A 21,848-nucleotide genomic window follows, 5' to 3' on the forward strand; every position below is an offset into this window, starting at 1 on the left:
AAATAAATGAAAGTATCGTATTTTCGTGTGTAATGTGTTTACTAAGAATTTTTGTGGGTCCCCTATTGCCCCACTAAATAGGTGATTCTCTGGATCCACCACTTGTGTATTGAAGAGAGTGATATTTATTTTCATATGCTGTTATAAGTCTTCTTTTTTTTTCCTAATTCATGTTTAAGGAAATTTCACTGAATGCAGATAAGGGATAAAAAATTCGTTCATGTGATCAATCCAGTAGTCATGTGATCTGGCATGTGACTGAGTCATACACTTCAAAATGGTGACACTGTTGCAAGCAAGTCTCCTAGCCTTGTTATCGGGTTTATGCCTTGGTAATGTATTGTTTAGTATTTTATTCTTATCAGTGGTTCTTATGCATATGCGACAATATTTTGTTAGAAAATGAATTGTACAGGGTAAGCATGACTTAATCATTTTCAATACTAAAATTGGCTATTTAAAAACTGAAAGTTCAGAGAAAACATTAATGATTAAATTATTCTGCATTGGTTTTATGAAAGTGCCTATACGATGTATTTAACATTTGCAGGTGCTTCACTGAACCCTACAGCGACTGCACCAAAGTGGAATGATGGAGCATATGTTGTACAGGGATCATTACAGCTTCCCTATGCTGAGCTCAATGAGCCATTCCAAGCATTTTATGATATGAAAAACAAGAAAAGTAGAATAGACTACTATGGTGGTAAGAAACAGTTACAAAGTACAGAATCTTAATCTGTATGCGTTTTTATCTTCCAAAAAATTGAGACAGATAAACTTATACCAGGTTGGAACACAAATCCTATAATTGGAGTTACCCCTCTTTTGTTGGGATACTGCCTTTGATATGGTGGGTTTTGACCCATTTTAGATATAGAAAGTTTGGGAAAGGTAATATTTTAGTTAAGAAAGGTAATGTTTATTGTGCTTGAAGTCTCTTATCTGAAGAAGGTTCACTTGATATCTAAAACTTTGAGAGTTTTGAAATATTGTATTTTTTTTTGGGTCTATAAATTTTGAAATAATGAAAATAAAAACATACTTCTTTTGCAACAGTTACTCAAAATTACACAAATATTGAATATGAATGCCAAAGGGTTCATTGAAAACACCATTTACAACAAGTGATCACTGGACAACCTGGGTGGATAGGGTTGATAATTTTTTTTAATTTTTTTTTAACATTTAGGCAAAAAAACCTGGGGTTGGAGGTAAAACTAGGGTCAGTCAGATGACTGGAATCACACACATTTTTTTTATTTGGCCTTACTACAAGACTTGTTTCCAGCCTGTTTTATATTTCTGGACTATGTTGAGAAGTTTGTTTTATTTTCTCATGAATGTTCTTACAAAGTTAAAAATATACATGTAGATGTTTGAACATCTATTGAACTTGCGAGTTATTTATTGTCTGTTGTCATAATTAACTGATCAATGATCATCTGTGCCTTTGAGCAAACACTCATATGCAAGTAAAAATATGATGGTTGTCTACAATGGATTAAATAAAATAAGGGCAAGATTAGAAGAGATGGAATGTACAAAGTACTATGCATGTTTATCTTTAGATAAAACATAATAGTCTTTTTATAAAATCAATGAATTTTGAATTCATGTTATGGAATCCTAAAAAAAAATATGAACAACATTCTCAGAAATGAATATTTTATACTCATTTTGAGTGTGTACCACTTTTTATTCAATCATAATTGGATCCTTAAAAATATTTTAGTACCCATTTCATGCACATATAGAATAAATTACTGAGCTAATGTTTCTAAATGTGAGGAAGAAAGTGCTATCAGTGATTGAATTTAAGGGGAAATACTTGCTAAATGCAAGTTGAAATACAAATTTGCTAGTAGAAATTATTTCCACTTGCTAAAATTTGCTAATGGAATTCTATATGTCTTATAGGTAAAGTCCAGAAATAACCAAAAAAACTTTAAATTTAGCGAGTGTAAATTTTCAGTACTTGCTAAATTTAGTTAGTGGAAAAAATTCTTAAATTCAATCCCTGGCTATTTACATAAAATGTATTTCATAGAGGAATCATTGGATCAGATCAAATTATGTTACAGGAATGGTAGTAACAATTCAAAGAGCTGATATGTACAAATTTGGTGTCGGATACAAGTTAGCAACCATTTCAACAGAAAGTGAATTGAATAAGCCAATGTGTTTCCAGGTGAATGGTACTAATACTGATGATGCCATTGCCATTCAGCCAATACTACCAGACCTCACTGGTTTCAATGTAAGATGTAAACATGTAGATTTTGTCACAATAAGATATGCAATTCACATTTTTTTGTTGTTGTAACTGGCATATAGGGCATTATCATAAAGTCTTCAACTTATAATTATTGCTAGCCTAATCTTTTATCTATTCCCATGTGTTTTTTGTTATATCAATGGGAACAAAGTTTAAGGGGTATATAGGAATCATCCTGTCTGTCTGTCTGTCTGTCCAAAATACATCTGTCCACATTCTTGTATGTGCAACATTTCCTTAACCACTGAACAGATTTTGATAACATTTTATAGGAAGACTGGGCATCATATTTAGATGAGCATGAAGAAATAAAATTATTGTTGGGGACTTCAAAGGGAGACAATCTTAAGAGTCAACCATATAACTCCTTTGAAGCTGGTAGTACTCAGCACTTCATGAGCTTTCACAAGCATTTTTATAAACTGTCTTTTAAGTCATATGATTTATGGCTGCTATTTCTTTTTAATCACTGAAGTAAAAAATATTTGAACTATGTTTATACAAAAACTTAAGTGAGTATTTCATTGTTTCAAATTTATATCTCTTGAAGATTTTGTTATAATAGATGATTGGTATGGAATTAAAAAATGGTAACAACTGTTCCAAGTGGCAGAAGATTGAGATACATGGAAAAAAGAAGAATGTATACACAATGTGGGTAAAGCCCGATGGAATCACTCCTGTCCGATATGAGATGTTTGGATATGACTCACTACTGGGCTCACATTATGACAAATATTATCTTGATTATCAAGAATTTGGAATGGATAACATTCCTGCATCAAAGTTTGATCCTCCAAATTGTAAGTTTTAAATATGATTTTAAACATTCAACTTCCTTTTTTAAGATATCCTCTCACTCCGACTCTTACACTGTTCTGGTCTTACTGCATTCAGTTTAGATTTAATGGTGTGAGAAACATAATACATTTTACTGGATTATGATCATTTACTTAGTACCAGTATAACTATTTATCAGAACCAGACAAGGTGAATTCATTGTATAAAAAAAACACACAAAAAAAACAGAAATGCTATGTTTTATTTTATCAACTCAGAAATAGGAGATAAAGATTATGTTGAATTTATTTTCAAGGGGAGATAAACTAAAAAAAATGCAATAAAATTTTGCAATAAATTTCTCTCTTGTCCCAATACATTTCCAAAAACTGGCTTCACATTTTTAACAGAACCATAAGAGCATAAATTAGGAAAATAAAAACTCTGGGTTTTTTTTTTCAGTGAATTACCATTGTTATGGGACCTGTCTGTTTTTTTTTTTAGAAACAGCTTAAATCTCCTTTTTTTCATATAGAATTAAAAGGAATAGTCCCTTTCATATATTAGAGTTAATTTTCAGTACTATTTCATTAAGACAAGAATATTGAGTGAATCAAGTGTTAATTGGGGTGACATGCTAGATACTGTAAGGTATTATGTGGTTGTGAGTATTGGTCTAGATCACTATACATCAGCTGTTCCATGTTCAGATACAGGGGTTGGGAAGGGAAGGGGCCATAGGTAATTTGTTCCTTCTAACAGAAAATGGCCCTTTCACATAAAAGAAATTTATATGGTTTGTTAACAAATGACCAATTCAAGTTAAAGAATATCTTCCAAAAACCTGAAAATGGCCATTGGCATTTCTCAAAATTTTCTTTCCAGCCACTGTGATATTGACAAAATATCTGTCAATAGACATCAATCTATCAATCAGTTGCAACATGTCTCAAATATTACTGAACAATTATGATGATGATTGTTTATATCAATACAATCACAAAATCATGCTTATAGTTTAATTTTTTCCAGATGTATAATTCTCCACCATTGATACTCTTAATTTTATACAGCCATGACATGTGGTGATTTCCCTGGCCCAGGGGTCAAAGAACATAAGATACTGATGAATCCTATGAGAGAGTATATCCACAATGACCAGGATCACCTGGAAGAAATGTTTGATATGTTTAAAACAAAACATAATAGAGCATACCCAACAGTCGAGGAACATGAACAAAGAAAACATATCTTCAGACAAAATGTCAGGTAAATTTTCAAGGCACCTGCTGTTTTCTGATATATTTATACTTTAAGGTGGGTTATTTTGGCAGGTATAAAACTTGGTGATTTTCAGACAAATAAGTTTGGCGTATGGTTAGTGGTGCACAAAGTAATTAAGCCCAAAGTAAATTTTTGGCAAAATTTATTTTGGCATTTTCAGACAGACCACCAAATGATAATTACCTGCCATACAAGATATCATAAGAATGTCCTCTACACTGATGAATTTTTAAAATGTTTTTCTTTTAATCTGACCACAATTTGTTTTCATATTTTGCATGTTTCCGAATACTTTCCATATAATTATTGTATTGATTATAGTTGTAGTTGTATTATTACTGAATAAAATATGTTTAAACTAAAAAAAAATTATTGTATAATGGTATCACACTGTTGTCATCCATAGGCTTTTCATGTCCTAAAAATAACTTGTATAAGTACATAGATATCTTTGAAGTCAGACAACGAACCATATCTTACAATGAAGGCTGGGATTGATTTTGGGGTTTTGACTTGAACCATTAAGGAATAAGGGTCTAAAAGGGGTCCATAAACAAAGCATTTTCATTATGTCCAGACAATAACTTGTCTTAATGTCTATGGAGTTCTTTGAACATGTATTTTCAGATTCCATACCACAAAAGGACGACTGGGATTGATTTTTGGAGTTGTGACTTGACCCATATTCGTATTAGGAATTAGAGGCCAAAAAAGGAGAAAACATCAATTTTCCTGTTGTCTGGATAATAACTTGACAATTAAGTGGATGAATCTGTTTGAAATTATACCACACAGTGCCATAATCCCAAAAGCAGGCTGCGATTGAATTTTTGCGGAAAGATGCTCCTTTGATTCTGATCAATCTCTTATCATGTGTCAGATGTAATTTAGAGCTGTCGATACTTGCCCCAAATGTTCAGGGTTTGACCTCTCTGGTTGTATCAAGCTGTTCCATGTACATAATCTATAAAAAATCTTGTAAAATCTTGCCAACATCAAGGATCTCATAGTCAAGTTTGGTGACCTATGCTTTTTCAATGTAAATTCTTAAGTATGTTCTTTCAAGGTCATCTTTGAGAAAAATTAGGAGAAACTACATTAATGAATTTTAACACAAATATGGGGTCTGTTTGCAATAGTCTTTGTTATACTTCGGGAAATCCTATTACACAGTTTCTTTTAAGTCATAATTTTGAGCATTATTTACAACTTAAAGTTAGGATTTGTCTATCATGGCACAGGAAATTTCTACTGTCAGATTACACCAGGGTTATGGAAAGTCCTCAGATAAATCAATCAAATCTAAGTATAGCATCACACAAGAATCTTTTATGTAACTTTTACTACAAAAACTACATGTGTCTTTTTATTTACCTTTTTACATAGGCACATTCATTCAAAGAACAGAGCAGGTTTAACTTACAAATTGGCTGTAAATCACTTAGCAGATAAATCTAGTGAAGAGCTGAAATTAATGAGAGGATTCAGATATACCCCTGGTAACCATGGTGGTCTGCCTTTTGACAAATCTAAATATAACCTGAAGGATGTCCCTGACACTGTGGATTGGAGGTTATATGGTGGGTTTTACTTAATAAATACTGAATATTATATGCCAAAATGTTGCCCTTGGGGTCATTTAGGGGTCACAGGACGATACATCATGTGATACAGATTTTTACACGTCATGTCCATCACGTCATATATTTTAATTGTACTTCAAGTATGTTCCAAAATATATAGAGAGACAACAGTGTATATTTTTATCTAAATATGATATGTTGGATCAGTGGTATGTGTTACTTTATTTAACCTGACAGTTGTCTCTGATACCATGAATTGGAGGTTATGCAGTATGTGTTGGTTGATGTAAGTTATTACTAAAAGGGTGTTTAATTGATCATAGATCGGTGGTTTATTATTTGTGTTACTAAATTTAATCTGAAATTTTTCATTGATACCATGAATTGAATGCACATCTTCATACTTTTTGAAAAGCATAGACCACCATTTCCAATATTTTTCTTTGCATGCAAAGTACTGGTAAGTGTTACTTAACGTGACCTGACCAATACTGTAAATGTATCAATTTTTACTATGTACTAATTTATGCTATTTTTGCAGTGGACAAACACACAGAAAAATTGTACCTACAAAATAGATTCTTTGCGCTATAAAATGCCTATGATTGAAAAAAAATGATACTCATGAAAACATTCAGCAGAATCCATGAACATTAGCAATCAGGAAAATTAGTACATTTATTGTAGTCCTTGGGTCTTAGTATCAAACAACATTCTCATTCACAGCATAGTGACACTGTAAAACTTATATTTTAGACATTCATAATTAAGATAATGATGTATCCATCTGATCAATTCAGGCATTCAGATTTTCCTATAATTTACAAAATTTACAAAATTTGTAAAACCAACATGAATCCTTGTGAATTAAGCCACTTTTTTAAGTGATTTACAAGTGCTTTATGATTGGTTATGACTTTACATTTTACTAAGAATGACTGTGATGCTTTCCTATTCATTGCGATTAAATACGCACAATATTGTTAAGAATATTTGTGGGTGCAATGTGAATTCTTACAATTTGGTCCAAGTTTTTACAGATAATTAACAAATGGTAAACATTTAAATATTAAATGAGTATTTGCAAACACTTGCAGTTTTGTTGTGAGTGTTTTAAGAATGGTATCGATTTTTCAGTGGAGTTGCAATTAGTTAAATAAATTCAAGCCATTTTTCAATTGAATATTTAACATGTTTTACGAGTGAAATAATTTTATATCATACCAAAAGTTCTTACAACTTCTTTGCCCACTGAAATGACAACCTAAACCTCTTCTTCCTGGGCAAAGTATTTGTATAATATGCAATAAAGCGATATGCGATTAAGTGGAGTCGACTGTATTTGCAAATTGTTCACTTGAATTCATGTTTGTCTGTTAATCCATTTAAAATCTACTGTAAATTACTTGTAATCATTCGTAAATGAATTGAAATACTAATCGAGTGGTTTGCAAGCTCTTTATTAATAAAATAATCAGAAAAAGATTGGTGGACATTTGTGTAAAAATTTTTTACTTGTTTTAGAATCCATACAAATGTCAACTGCCTACAAGTTAAATACAAATGCTTGCAAAATAATGACTTAGAATTGTTTCATTCAGAAGGATTCATCAGAAAGATTTGTGTATGTGAAATGGGTGTAAAGTAGTACACATAGTAGAAGTCTAGTTTGTACTCAAAAACTAATATTTTAATCATTAATCACATTATTTATTAAAGGTGCTGTCAATCCAGTTAAAGATCAAGCAGTCTGTGGATCATGTTGGAGTTTTGGAACTACTGGTACCATTGAAGGGGCATATTTCTTAAAGGTAGACACTAGCTTTGTGATCATTCATCAGTTTATCTCTTAAACTATAAATGCCACTCTAAAATTGATTAAGGATTATTTGAAGTTTAAAAGATATAACTGTTTATATACAATACAGATATATTGACTGCACATGTGTAATCTAGACCATATGTGTTTATCTAAAAGATACAAGTATTGTCATCTCCTTCAAATTTCTATTTACTAATGATATAAACTGTGTAAAATAGATGTAAAAAGTAGGGAAATGAAATAAGATTTAAAAATTACAAGGTGTATTTAATATTCATGCTTAAAACTCATGGTTTTTGTTATATTCAAGCAATGAAGTTGGGCGTAAAATGTCCATTCATTAGTCTGTTTAGGGTCTGTCTCAACTTCTTGCCACCTGGCAATTTTTTACCAACTTCCTCCAAACTTTGATGAATGGTTAGAAACAACAACAATAATTGTCTTGATAGTGCCCCCTTTTTTTACCAATTTCCGTCGAACTTTTGTGAATTGTTAGTGGGAAAAAAATTATGAATGGATTGATTTTTACAGAAATTGGTCAGTGTAGGGGACCATTTTTTTGGGAGGAGGACTAAGTTAAAAATAATTTGTTTTAGGCTTCGCCTGGATAGGACCTCTACTTTTTATGAATGATTAGTAGCAATGATAACTTTGATGGGATTGATTTCACAGATATCATACATGCCTACCTTTTTGGAACTAAAAGTGGTGTGGGGGTGTGGGGGTGGGGCAAACAGCATTTTTTTATCTTGGAAGCAAAATGCTGCATCCGGGGCATATTTTGGAGGATAAAAGACACCTGATAAGGGGAGTGAAAACTTATCATTTTGTTCATAATATTTGCCCATTTCCCCGATTTTTTTTATGATTAAGAAAAATGCTGCATCCTGCTGGACATATTTTTGAAAGAAAGCGCACCAATAAACTTTTTTTATTGGTGCATATGTATTTAAATAGCCAATGAAAAGGTCAGGGTATATACTATATCGGACACTCCCATTTATCAAAATCCCCCAGTAAGTCGGTAGGCAGTAGAAACACCAGGTTGGCATGTATGAGGTCTGGGTTAAGGGAGACCACATTTGTTTCTCTATAGGGATTGATGTTTTTTTTAAAAGGAGTATAAATTTGTGTGCATAGGATATTGTGAGTGTGCTCACTAAGAATCTTTAGTTTACAGTAGATAACATCAATATTAGTGCAACTTGAGCTTTCTACACATATGGTCAAGATGCTAGTGAGGCTCTTTAACCTGGATTATAGGCATATGGTCCAACCATAAAGGTGTTCATGTATGCATGTGGTCCAACCATAAGGGTGTTCATGTATGCATTTGGTCCAACCATAAAGCTGTTCATGTATGCATGTGGTCCAACCATAAAGGTGTTCATGAATTTGTCACATGGTCCAGGATGGCAGCGCCCAGAGAAATTTCTGAGCAGAACTCAAATGGTTAAATAGCCAATATATGATAGATTCAAGAGTACAAAAACTGATGAAAGACACATAAACAATAAAACAGTCCCTATACCTAAACAAGCTCAAAATGGAGTCTTCCAGAGTCATAAAACGGCCATCCAAACTACAAGATTGTGTACTTGGAACTGATTTAGACAATGTAATCAAAAATAACGCTGAACACTTGAAAATTCATGACTAAATCGATGGACAAACCAACAACATAACATTTAAGACTGACTTCATAAATTTCTGGCGATCAGGAATCATAAATTATTTTGATAAAACAGAAATAATCCAAAACACAAAACACCCCATCACTTATAATCACAGTAACAGTAGAGGATGACCAAAACAAGAATTTTACAGTAAAATTCAATATTTACTCAAAAGGATCAGTCCTTATCCAAGGCTCAAAATGCCGTGAGTTTGAGAGCAAATATTTCAGTTCCTTGAAAGAAAAAAGAATATCTGCAACTTTCATAGATGACAAAAATGAAAACAAAAACTCTGAATCTACATTTGACAATCAAACATCAGCAAAATCATTATTTGACGATTCTGAAGAAACCATTATTGATGAGAACGAGAACCACTTAACTGCATCTACCCCACTACCAACAAAACAGCTGCAAAAACTCCTCAAACCACTAACACCATGAGAAAGGGTAGCATCTCATAATAATTCTTTACAAACAAAGCTTATAAATATCAACACAGTCCTGGAAACCTTTGATGCCTCTTTAGGTAGTGTGTTCAGTCTACTCAGTGATGTAAAGACAGAAATTGTCAATGTAGACACAAATGATAGACACAACAAGTTAAACAAAACTCTCAAAGAAATCAACGATAATTCAAAGTCCCTGGAAAAGCTTGATTCGGTTCATACCGAATTAAATGTTTTTGATGGGGAAATTAATACTGTCACATTAAATCAAGGCAACATACTATCACAACTTGATATAATACATAAAGATCTGTTGCTACTGAAAGAATCTATTGTCAATATTGAAGCTCCAAACGAAACAGTAAATAAAATCCTTGACAGTGAAGAAACCATCTTACATACCACTATAGAAAACTTTAAAAATCAAAATCAAAGTAAAATGAAAGACACAAAACAAAGTGACATGTGATAACTTAATACTCAGTGACTCCATCTTGAGAAGAATATCCACTAAAAGGTTCTCCCTGAATGAGGTTACCCTTAGTAGATACATTAGGGGTGGGGCTGAAACTTGTACAAATTTTATCCAAAACAATGGGAACAAGTTCATTCCGAAAAAAGTTATTATTCATATTGGCTCAGTGGACATTCAAAAGAATGGATTACAGCTGAATCAATTTAGTGAATTACTAAAGGAAGCCACAAACTGTTGGCCTGAATCAGTCATTTATGTACTACCCCTCATGAAAAGGAAAGATAATTTATCAAATCATGTCCAAGGAGCCAATGATATCATAGCTAAAGCAACTTCAAAATTCTCAAAAGTAATTCTTATGAAAGGATTTTATCCCTCCGACAACATGTATCATGATTGCATTCACTTAAATACTTACATTGGAAAACCGGCACTCGTACAACATATCCAAAATGAACTGAACATTAAAATGTATGATTCACTCATGTCCAATGTCAGACATTCACAAGGGAGGGACCAGCAGTATACACATCCATCTCGAGGTAGCCCACCTATGTGGCAGAATCAGTTCCTCCATGTGATTACAGACTAATGCCACCGTACAATCCAGCACTGCAACTTTTCAATCCTGCTATGCCACTTTATAAACCGCCAATGATGCATGGCCGACACCAAAACAACCATGCTAGACAGAAATATCAGCCAGCATATCAATACTTATTTCCGCCAAGACAAAACATACCACCTATGCTAAATCCTATGATGTTCTTCGAACAACCCTTGGATGTGGAGCACTCCACACAACCAGTACAACAATTGACCACAAAACTACATTAACTAATTATAGAATATCATGATACCAGATACAATAAAGTTAGTGTCAATGTTTATGGGTTTAGTAACATAGATTTTCTCTGTACATTTGTATTTATTAATTTGTCTTATCAATAAGTATTTGTCATATTCTAATCATATTTTGTCCTAATCAGTGTGTTTAGATACAAATTTATTTAAATCTCATTTGTGATGAAAATTGGAAAAAGTATGTCATTCTTAACTTGAAATATCCCATATTTACTATCCGATATTTTCAAACAGTATGTTATAAATTCCCTACTTTCTTTTCTCTTCAGAATTCAATTTTTTATACCTGATTTATCCTTCTTAACCCATCAAGATATCATTTTAACCACCCTCTTTATTCACTCTTCATATATATCATTGTTTGTAATGGCAGTAGAATGTATCCCCCCATACGCCTACTCAATTATGAATGTCTAGTCGTAAACAAACTTGTATGTTTACTTTTAACATGTATTAACTGTTATTATTATGGGTTTAGTAACACAGATTCTTTGTTCTGTATTTGTTAATTGTCTTATCAATAAGTGACTGTTTTATGTAAACATATTTTGTCCTAATCAATGCATTTGGATACAGATTTATTTACATCTCATTTGCGGTGAAATTTGGTAAAAAAATGTGTCATTATGATATGATCCTATATCTGATTATAAAAGCTTGAAATATCCCATATTTCAAAACAGTATGTTTTAAATTCCCTAATTTCCGAAGTTTCTTTTTTTTTCTTTCTTCAGAAATTATTTTTTATACTAGAGTTATCCTTCTTGACCTATCAAGATATCATTTTAACTTCCCTCTCTATTCATTTTTTTCTCCCCCCTCTTGGTAAATATAAATGTTTATAATGGCAGTAGAATGTATCCTCCTACTTCTACTCATTTGTGAATGTCTAGCCATAAACAAACTTGTGTGTTTACTTTTAACATGTATTAACTGCAATTATAATACATGGTAATGTTTAGAAAATTCTAAAATCTTAATGAGAAAAAAAAGCTTCCTTCAAATATTAAAATATGCATAAGTACTCAAATCAACCATGCTATTGGACTATTGAATATTATATGAATATGTCTAAAATGTCTTATAAAACACAGGAAATCTTAACATTGCCATGTGGAATGTCAATGGTTTTACCAATGATAAATCTGTCAATGCAGAATTTTTAAATGCAATTTCAAATGTTCATATTTTAAGATAAGTTGAAACATGGGGCAGTGGCGACAACCCTGATATTGAAATTTATGGATATAATTTAGTTTCTAAGAAAATCAGGAAAAAACACACAAAATACAGGCGTTACTCTGGTGGAATTCCATTTATGTTAAATGTTATATTAGTAAAGGTATATCCCAATTGCGATCTTTTGATAGCGATATTGTTTGGATTAAACTTCACAAATCATTCTTTAATTTAGAAAAAGATACTTTTTTAGGCATTATGTATTTTTCACCTGAAAACTCATCTCGGTCTCACCAAGATTTGGAAGAATTATATTCCAAACTTCTCAATGATATTGTGAAATATAGTTCACAAGGTGATATAATTATTCAAAGCGGTTTTAATGCCTACGCTAATACTAACCATGACTTCGTTTTTAACAATGATACTGAATATCCAAACCCTGACGATCAAAACTACTTTTTAGATAGTCCTACTCCTAGAAATAATATGGATACTAAACCATTAAACAAGAGTGGTAAATTATTGATTAACCTCTGTAAAGAAACCAGCTTTAAGATAGTAAATGGTCACAAAATTGGCAACACATTAGAAAAATATACATTTAACACATACAATGGATGTAGCTTAGTAGACTACACCCTTATTTCAAGAAATATTTTTTCTGAAGTTTGTAAATTTGAAGTCAAAGACTTAACTACTATTTCTGATCATTGCTTAATAAATTGTAACTTACTTACTTGTTTTCAAAACAAAACAAACAAAAATATTTTAATAGATCCTTCCCCAGGAAGGTATATCTGGAACAAGGAAGCAATTGAAAAGTACAAAACCTGTGTTAAAAGTGACCAAATAAAAAATAAAATTCAAATTTTACTCTCAGACAAGTCTGCACGATGCTGCATCAATGTCTGCTCAATTCTTCAAAGGAAAACAACAAAGTAAGAAAAATAAAACTAAACGAAAAGAATGGTTTTCTGACTCAAATCATGATGTAAGGAATACAGTAAAAAACTATCTTTCCCTGGTTAATAAATTCCCAAATAATGGATCGTACCTTCAAAAGTATTACTCTTATCTTTCCAAGTACAGGAGAAGTTGTAAAAGTGAAGAGAAAAAATACAAGACAAAAATTTGCCAGGATTTATGCTCTAACATGGATAATGATCCAAAAACATTTTGGTCATTGATAAACAAAATAAACTGTCGTGCAAAGAATGATTTATTGATTTCTTTGAAAATATCAATAAACATTCTGATAATATTCCCAATAATAACTTCCATGCTTCAATATCAAATAAGTTAACTAATATAATCAAAACCTTAAATAATAAAAAAAAACATTTATATGAACACTCATTCAGTAAAGATGAAATAATGATAGCAGTAAAAACTCTTAAAAATGGAAAGTCGACAGCAAGTGATCTCATATCAAATGAGCCCCATGCAGGTCCGGGTGACAAAAGAATAGGCCTGCAGCTGCGCTAAACTTGTTGTAAAAGGCAACTAAATAGTGCACAGAAACCTAGCCGGCGGCTAGGCGCTCTGCCCACAGAGCAACTGGGTTGTGTGCCCTAGGTGGTAGAATGGATTAACCCTGCCGTGTTATATGCTGGGGGTGTCAGGCTATAATACGGAAAACCTGACCGCAAACTATAGTGGTGCACTGTGTTGGGAAAGATGCCACATTCCTCGCATATTAAAGAACCCTGTTGTGGTATTCGATAGGAATAGGAACCTTTGCACTCCGCCACAGGAGGCTATATTGCCCGACCCTACCCATCCCTCTCTTTTTCTGGTGACAATCTGAATTTGTCGACCCTATTGCCATTGGGTCCCAAAAATATTGAATGAAAGCTACATTTCACTCATCCATAAGAAAGGGGACAAATCCAATCTATCAAATTACAGAGAAATTTCTCTGACATCCAATCTAGGTAAACTCTTAACAAAATTTTATTGGCCAGAATAATGACATTTATTAATGCTAACAAATTAATCCATAACAATCAAATTGGATTCAAAGAAAAATCAAGAACAACAGATCATCTTTTTACATTAAGAACAATTGTTGAAAAATATAAATCAAATAATAAAAAGTATATGCAGCTTTCATAGACTTAAGAAAGGCCTTAGATGCTGTTTGGAGAGAAGGCCTGTTTTATAAATTATGGAAAAATAATTTCCCTTCTCAAATGTGTAAAATTATTCTTTCAGTGTATCAAGAATCTTCTTGTAGATTGAAGTTCAAACAAGGTTTAAGTAGGAAAATTGTGTCAAAATGTAGAGTCAAGCAAGGAGATGTTCTTAGCCCCTTCTTTTTAATTTATATATAAATGATTTAATTTCAAATCTTATTGAAGGCGAGGTTGATCCTGTCATTATTAAAAATATCTCAATTAACTCACTACTATACGTGGATGACATCATATTATTATCTAGTAATCAAACTGGTCTTCAAAAATCATTGAATATTTTGTACAATTTTTGTGAATCATGGAAGCTAGAGGTCAACCAACAAAAATCTAATATTATGATACATGTATTCAATTCAAATGGAAAAACTCATCTTAATAGTTTTAAACTTAATGATAACACTTTAGAAACTGTAAAAACATATTGCTGTCTCGGTTTAACAATTAAATATACAGGCAATTTTAACATCTCTTCTCCGATATTAATGGAGAAAGGTCGCAAGACATGGTTTAAGATTCAAAAACTCTATAGGATTGAACAATCCATGCTCTATGCTAGAAAAACTATTTGATATGCTTATAAGCTCAATTATTCTATATGGCTGTGAAATTTGGGGAACCAATTGTAATTTCAAAAATAGTGAACCATTTGAACATCTCCACTTAAAATTTATAAAAGAAATCCTTGGTGTTCACAGCAAGGCAACACATTCTGCATGCCTAGAAGAACTAAAAAGACAACCTCTCATAGTCAAAATTATGGTTCAAGTTATTAAATTCTGGGAACACATTATTAACTCCAATAACACCCTTGTAAATGAAATATATAAAAATATTCCACAAAATAATAAATGGTTAAAAACAGTTCACAATTGGATAAAAGAACTTGGTTTTAATTACATTTTAACTGATACAGATCTACTTAAACATAATGTAAAACAAATAAAGCAAAGAATCATTGATCAAAGTATTCAAAATCAACTCTGTACATTGAGAGATAATAACAAACTTCTGTTTTTTAATAAAAATCTATAAGGTTAACAAAAAAACATCTTGTGTTGATACATGTAAATACAAATCAGACAGATCTATAATTTGCAAATACCAAATTGGTACCCACTCTCTTTCAATGGAGAGAGGACGATACAAAAACATTCCAGCTAATGAACACATTTGCAAATCATGTCACTTAAATCAAATTGAACATGAAACCCATTTCTTCATACACTGTCCCGCCTACATTAACTATAGAAATGATTTAATAACTAAAATTTAAAAAAATATAAACCACTTCAACTCACTTACAGAAAACAACATAAGTTTGATTTTTAACTCCCAACTCCCAATAATCAAGGCAACAATTGATTATATCAACAACTGCCTAGCTTCCATTCAAAGTATAACATTATAATTTTCTGGTTGGTCACCGTCATCCACAACATTATACATGTAAATGATAGCAATGTTTTATTTATACTAATGTATGGGCATTATGTTATTATTGTGTCATGACCATGTAATGAAAATGTGTTTGAACAATAAATAATTTGAATTTGAATTTGTATGCATTTGGTCCAACCATAAAAGTGTTCATGTATGCATATGGTTCAATCATGAAGGTGTTCATGTATTCATATGGACCTGGAAAATAACAATAGTATTTTATGAGGACAAAAATAATTAACAGTTTCAAAACATTACATAAATGATCTTTCTATAGAAAAGAATATATATATTTTAGGTAGATTTCCAAGTGATTAGGCTTAAAAAGTTGTTTTAATAATCTTCAAAATACTAATGAGCCATTCACTAATATTCTTCTTTAAAAATTTCTCATTTTAAAAAATGGGACATTTTCAGCTTGAATGTAATAGATGGTGCATGGTCCCCTTTCATTCTAATTGCTACACTTAAGTTAGTTTATTCATTTAGACAGGTAACTTGGTAAGACTGTCCCAGCAGGAGTTAATGGACTGCTCCTGGGGAGAGGGCAATAATGCATGTGATGGGGGAGAGGATTTCAGGGCCTACCAGTATATCATGAAGAATGGTGGTTTAGCTACAGAGGAGGCATATGGTCCTTATCTTGGTCAGGTGATTATCATGTTTTAATGCTACATCTTTTAGGTTATTATTTTAAGCTTAAATTGTAGATATTTAAATATAGATAAGTAATGAATAGCAATTTTCTCTTGGCAAACTCAATTTTGAGTGAACAAAAGAAGAAAGAAATCCTATACAAATTTTCAATAGTTTGGTAATGTTATTATTTTCGTTAGGATGGACAGTGCAGAAAGGACAAGGTAAAACCCCTTGTGAAGTTACAGAGTTTTGTCAATGTTACACAGTATGACCAACAAGCCTTGAAGCTTGCCATAGCCAAAGAAGGACCAATATCTGTAGGCATTGATGCTTCACATTTATCTCTATCATTTTATGCCAATGGTGTCTACTACGAACCTAAATGTGGTAAGTGCTTAGAAGCCCTTGAATAATTGCTTTGGTTGTAGGTTTTGAAGTTGTTTATTTTTGGTCAGATGACCTTGGGTTATAAATATAGTAAATATTCATCACAAGGACTGCCCCTTTTGGGGAGGACAGTGTCATGATGTGAAAGCCAGTGGCCATTGGGGTGAATAATATTTATTCAATTTAATATGATTTGAAAGTTATTTCATTTTTTCACTTAAAATATGTCAGTTCTTCGTTTTGCTTTTCAGATATTTTTCACAGCACTTTAAACAGTGGTAGGGGCTAGGGTCAAATTTAGCACATTTTCACATTTTATGTAAACAAGCCATGGAAATGGCCAAAAAATTACACATGACCCTATGTTTTGAAAATTGCAAAAGCTAACTATGTATATGAACCTTTTAAGAGTAATACAGAAAACTTCTTGATTTCTAAAGGTTAATTCATGAAGGGTATAACTTAAAACATGGGTTTGCATTCTAAGCAATAGGAGTATTTTACTGATGGCAGTGATACTCTTGGACCCAGCTAACCCAATGACACATACATAATTAACCCATGATAAAGGTTATGAGTGGAGAAAATCATATATTCTGTATCATTTTTGAAGATTACAAAGATTGAACACATTTTTAAATAAATTCATTTTGGCCTAACTAAAAATGTATTTGTTTGGTGTTCCCCTACTCAGTCAAAAAGAAGACTCCAACTAAGAAAAATGAATTAGCTTTTATTTTGTTTTCTCCATGGATTAAATCTCTTGTAATCATAAATAGTAATATTTTAGAGATTGTAAGTGGTTTTAGGTATCTGTCTATAAGATAAAACTTTTAGTGCTGCGGACAGGTATCAAAAAGTGCCTTAGTTTTCGAGTTTAATGGGCCTAGAGGGTGTATGGCTATAGCATATGTCAATGGAAAGATAAATCAATGTAGTTTTTGAATGGAAATTTCAAAGTTCTTTGAACAATTTCATTCTACGTCAAACTTTTAATCACAACCAAATTAATGTTACGTCGATATTTGCCCAAGCTATTCAGAGTTCAGCAACTGGGTTGTATCAAGCTGTGTCATAGGAAGCATTTTATTATATTATACAATGTACTGAGGTGGGGCAGGGATTATTTTGAAAAAAAAATATTCAAAATTTGAGCCAAAAAAATTGTTTTACAGTCATAGACAGAACAAAAATTATGATTCAACATTTCCCTAATTATTTAACAATGTAGATTTTCAAATTAAAATCTTAACTCCAGCTGCTGCTGGAAAACATGTACTATTTTTGGGCATGAAGAAAATAAAATGTTTAACTCAACAAAAAATCCTAGCTCCTCCCTTTTAGAGAAGAAAATGGTCTGTGCCTTATTGATTGGTTGATTATTTGGTTTAATTGTGTATTTAATTGTAATTTTTTTTTTCAAATAGGTAACAAACCAGATGACTTGGACCATGCTGTTCTGGCTGTAGGTTACGGAACAATGAACGGACAAGCTTATTGGTTGATCAAGAACTCCTGGTCAACCTACTGGGGAATGGACGGATATGTTCTAATGTCACAGAAGGACAACAATTGCGGTGTGGCCACTGATGCTACATATGTGATAATTGAAGATTAAACCCAGGTATAGGATGATCAAAAATTATGAAAGAAAAGAAATTATGTAAACCTATTTGTTTTTACAAATTTCATAAGGAAGAAAAACAACAAAAAAGTACAGATAATTGACAACAATACGTTCCTTTATTATGGAATATGTGTTAAACAGAGTGAAATACAGATGGAAGAGAAAACAAAACAATATATGAAAATATGTACAAAAATGTAATTGCAAAAATTAGTTGCTTTACAGCTTGCAAACACAAGTTTAAATTTGATGGGTAATTGATAGAAATATAATATCATTTATTAACTCAAGTATTATACATGTACTGGTACAAAAAAGGTGGTTATTGAAAAGTATTGAAACTTAAATCTTTGAAAAGGCATTGTTTTGCATTTTGATAAATTTTGGAAATAAAGTACTTTTTTTTTACTTTTGTATAAATAAATATTCTTGTAATAAAACCTTCTAGACTTTTTTCATTGTGCCATCTTGTTTTTATTTTCAATAATACTATTTTTAAATGATTTGTGCCAAGTGAAAATTTCTCAGGTAAACTATTGATTTATATAGTTTTGGGTATTGATATACAACTTATTGTCTGTTTCTGAAAGATTACAGATTAGAAGTAACTGGACAATGTAATTAATGAAAGTTCACTGCTGATAGGTAGTGAATCCAAAATTGACTAAAACACTTAAATTGAACATAAAGCTGTAAAATGATAAGCAATACTATATTATCCTAATATTGTTACATAAATTTCCATAGTCCTGTTTACATGTAGTTAATCTCCGATTTAATTTTTCTTATAAAAATATTAGAAAATAAGTTTCATCAACAAATTTGAAATAAAGCTTCACATATGTATTTCAGCTGCTGGTTATTTTGCATCTAGCTTAATATGAAAGGGTAATCTGTTTTTTGGGGTTTTTTTTTCAAAAATGTATAGAAGCATTTACATCTAATTGTATCTTGAATGTTATACTTTGAGCTCTATTATGAATACTACTTCGAGTTTTTTATGTGATAACATTCTGTGTTATAAACTACATTCCACATTAACAGTTTATCATATAACAGGAAGGTGATTATTAGATATTTTGTCTAAAATATGATTTTCATCAGATATTACTTTATACTTAGCTTTACTTGTATATGAATTAGTTATAATTTTGTATAATACTCAGAAGGAAAGTATATTAATTAAAAATATTCTTTTATTTTCCAGATTGTAAAATGTTACTTTTTTTTTCTTTGTACAATGTACCATGATAAAGAATTTACTTTTGTAATTACAGTTTTGTTAATACTCATGCTCATTTTCTGATTAAAATTTCATTTTTTGAGTTATTGTTTTGTTTAAATACACAGTAGCTTACATTTTTGCTCATGGCTTTATGGAGAAAGAAATTCTGAATGGTATTGTAAGCTCTCGGGTTCTTTTGTGAAACCCCATTTGCATGCACTGTTTGAGTTACCATCAATAAAAAAGAAAAGCTGTAGTTCTAAAATTGAGTGAGAGGATAGCTGAACAAGCTATGTTTACCAGGTGTCATGCTTATACAGATAAACAGACAGAGAATGATTAAGATGGCCCCTGACTAACAGCTGCTGTGACATGAAATATTACAAGTAGAAATTTTGACATTCAAAATAATTTTGTATCATTTCTTCCTATTTTAGATTACCATTTGACAAAACTTGTTTTATAAGACAAGTTTATTGCAACTTAGGTACTTTACGTTCAACAAGAGGTTAACAGACTTAATATAACACAATATCAGTTACAAAGCATACAATCTTGGTTACAAAGCATACAATCTCGGTTACAAAGCATACAATCTCTGTTACAAAGCATACAATCTCTGTTACAAAGCATACAATCTCGGTTACAAAGCATACAATATCGGTTACAAAGCATACAATATCGGTTACAAAGCATACAATCTCTGTTACAAAGCATACAATATCGGTTACAAAGCATACAATATCAGTTACAAAGCATACAATATCGGTTACAAAGCATACAATCTCTGTTACAAAGCATACAATATCGGTTACAAAGCATACAATCTCTGTTACAAAGCATACAATATCGGTTACAAAGCATACAATATCAGTTACAAAGCATACAATATCGGTTACAAAGCATACAATATCGGTTACAAAGCAAGGCACCAAAACAACATAATCATATAACAACATATACATTCAATGGAGAATCTTTTCAGTTTGTCTAAGAAATATACATGACTTTGTCAATACTGTATGGTTAAACGAAGATAAAAACCCTGTATCAACTGTAGGGCATTCTATATAATAATTAGGTATGTATTTTCATTCAATCATTATCACATAAAAATAAAAAATGATACTCATCCTCTTTAATATTCATATGACAGAGATTACAAATACATTCATTAAATGGAATATTTGCCACTTCCCAGTTTCTACTAGTGTTTTCACATTTGAACATCTAAATTTTAAAAAGTAATTATATCCGATATGTTTAGATCTAAGAGATATTATTCCAGGCATAAGCCATTCTAAAAGATGCAGAAAATGCCCTCTAGTCTGCCAAAATTTCTGACAGAATTTATGAGCAATTAATCATTGTTTTTTTTTGTTGTTTTTGTTTTCTTTTTTTTTCGTTTTTTAGATTTTATGGCATTATAACTGATTGGGAGTTGGCAATCCCATATATTAGGGAAGCCAGTGTGCTCCAGTATCCTTTTTTAGAAAATCTAACAATTCACATATATATCTTTCGGAATTATGTAAACTAAATATTAATTGAAATAATAATCCAGACAGCTTCTCTGTACCACTTTGGAGGATTCTGGACCAGTAACACCGTATTTTTGTTTTTGTTATTATTTGAAAATGAAAGGATCAATCTGTTTCCTATATACCTTGGCATGGTTTATCTAACATACAGGGATTTCTTCATAAATTTTATATGCAGTTTTTCAACCAAATCCATTTTTTTTTCATATCCCCAGATCTCAGAAGCTCTAAGCAGAATCGGAACAATCATACAATCAAACAGTCTAAATTGTAAATCAGTTGAAATATGTAAATTTCGTGTCATATAATACATTGTATACAATGCCCCTTGAGATTTTTCACTAATGAGATTTTTCAACTAAATTCTTGGTTATAATTTTATCGAAACAATAACCCTAAGT

General features: G+C 31.5%; 1 protein-coding gene across 1 annotated transcript; it reads left to right on the plus strand.

Moving 5' to 3' along the window:
• Positions 1-256: 256 nt before the first annotated feature.
• LOC148629248 (digestive cysteine proteinase 1-like) lies at positions 257-20,006 on the plus strand. Its single transcript, XM_088547133.1, has 10 exons — positions 257-332; positions 551-706; positions 2,085-2,260; positions 2,844-3,081; positions 4,132-4,327; positions 5,729-5,922; positions 7,645-7,736; positions 16,518-16,679; positions 16,865-17,054; positions 18,482-20,006. Exons 1-10 carry the CDS (start codon positions 278-280, stop codon positions 18,670-18,672), a joined length of 1,650 nt encoding a protein of 549 aa, XP_088403259.1. The 5' UTR covers positions 257-277; the 3' UTR covers positions 18,673-20,006.
• Positions 20,007-21,848: the final 1,842 nt, after the last annotated feature.

The sequence above is a fragment of the Perna viridis genome, chromosome 1, assembly GCF_037379345.1.
Source record: "Perna viridis isolate PV_CMFRI_1.1 ecotype Kerala chromosome 1, ASM3737934v1, whole genome shotgun sequence".
Classification (NCBI taxonomy): Eukaryota; Metazoa; Mollusca; class Bivalvia; order Mytilida; family Mytilidae; genus Perna; species Perna viridis.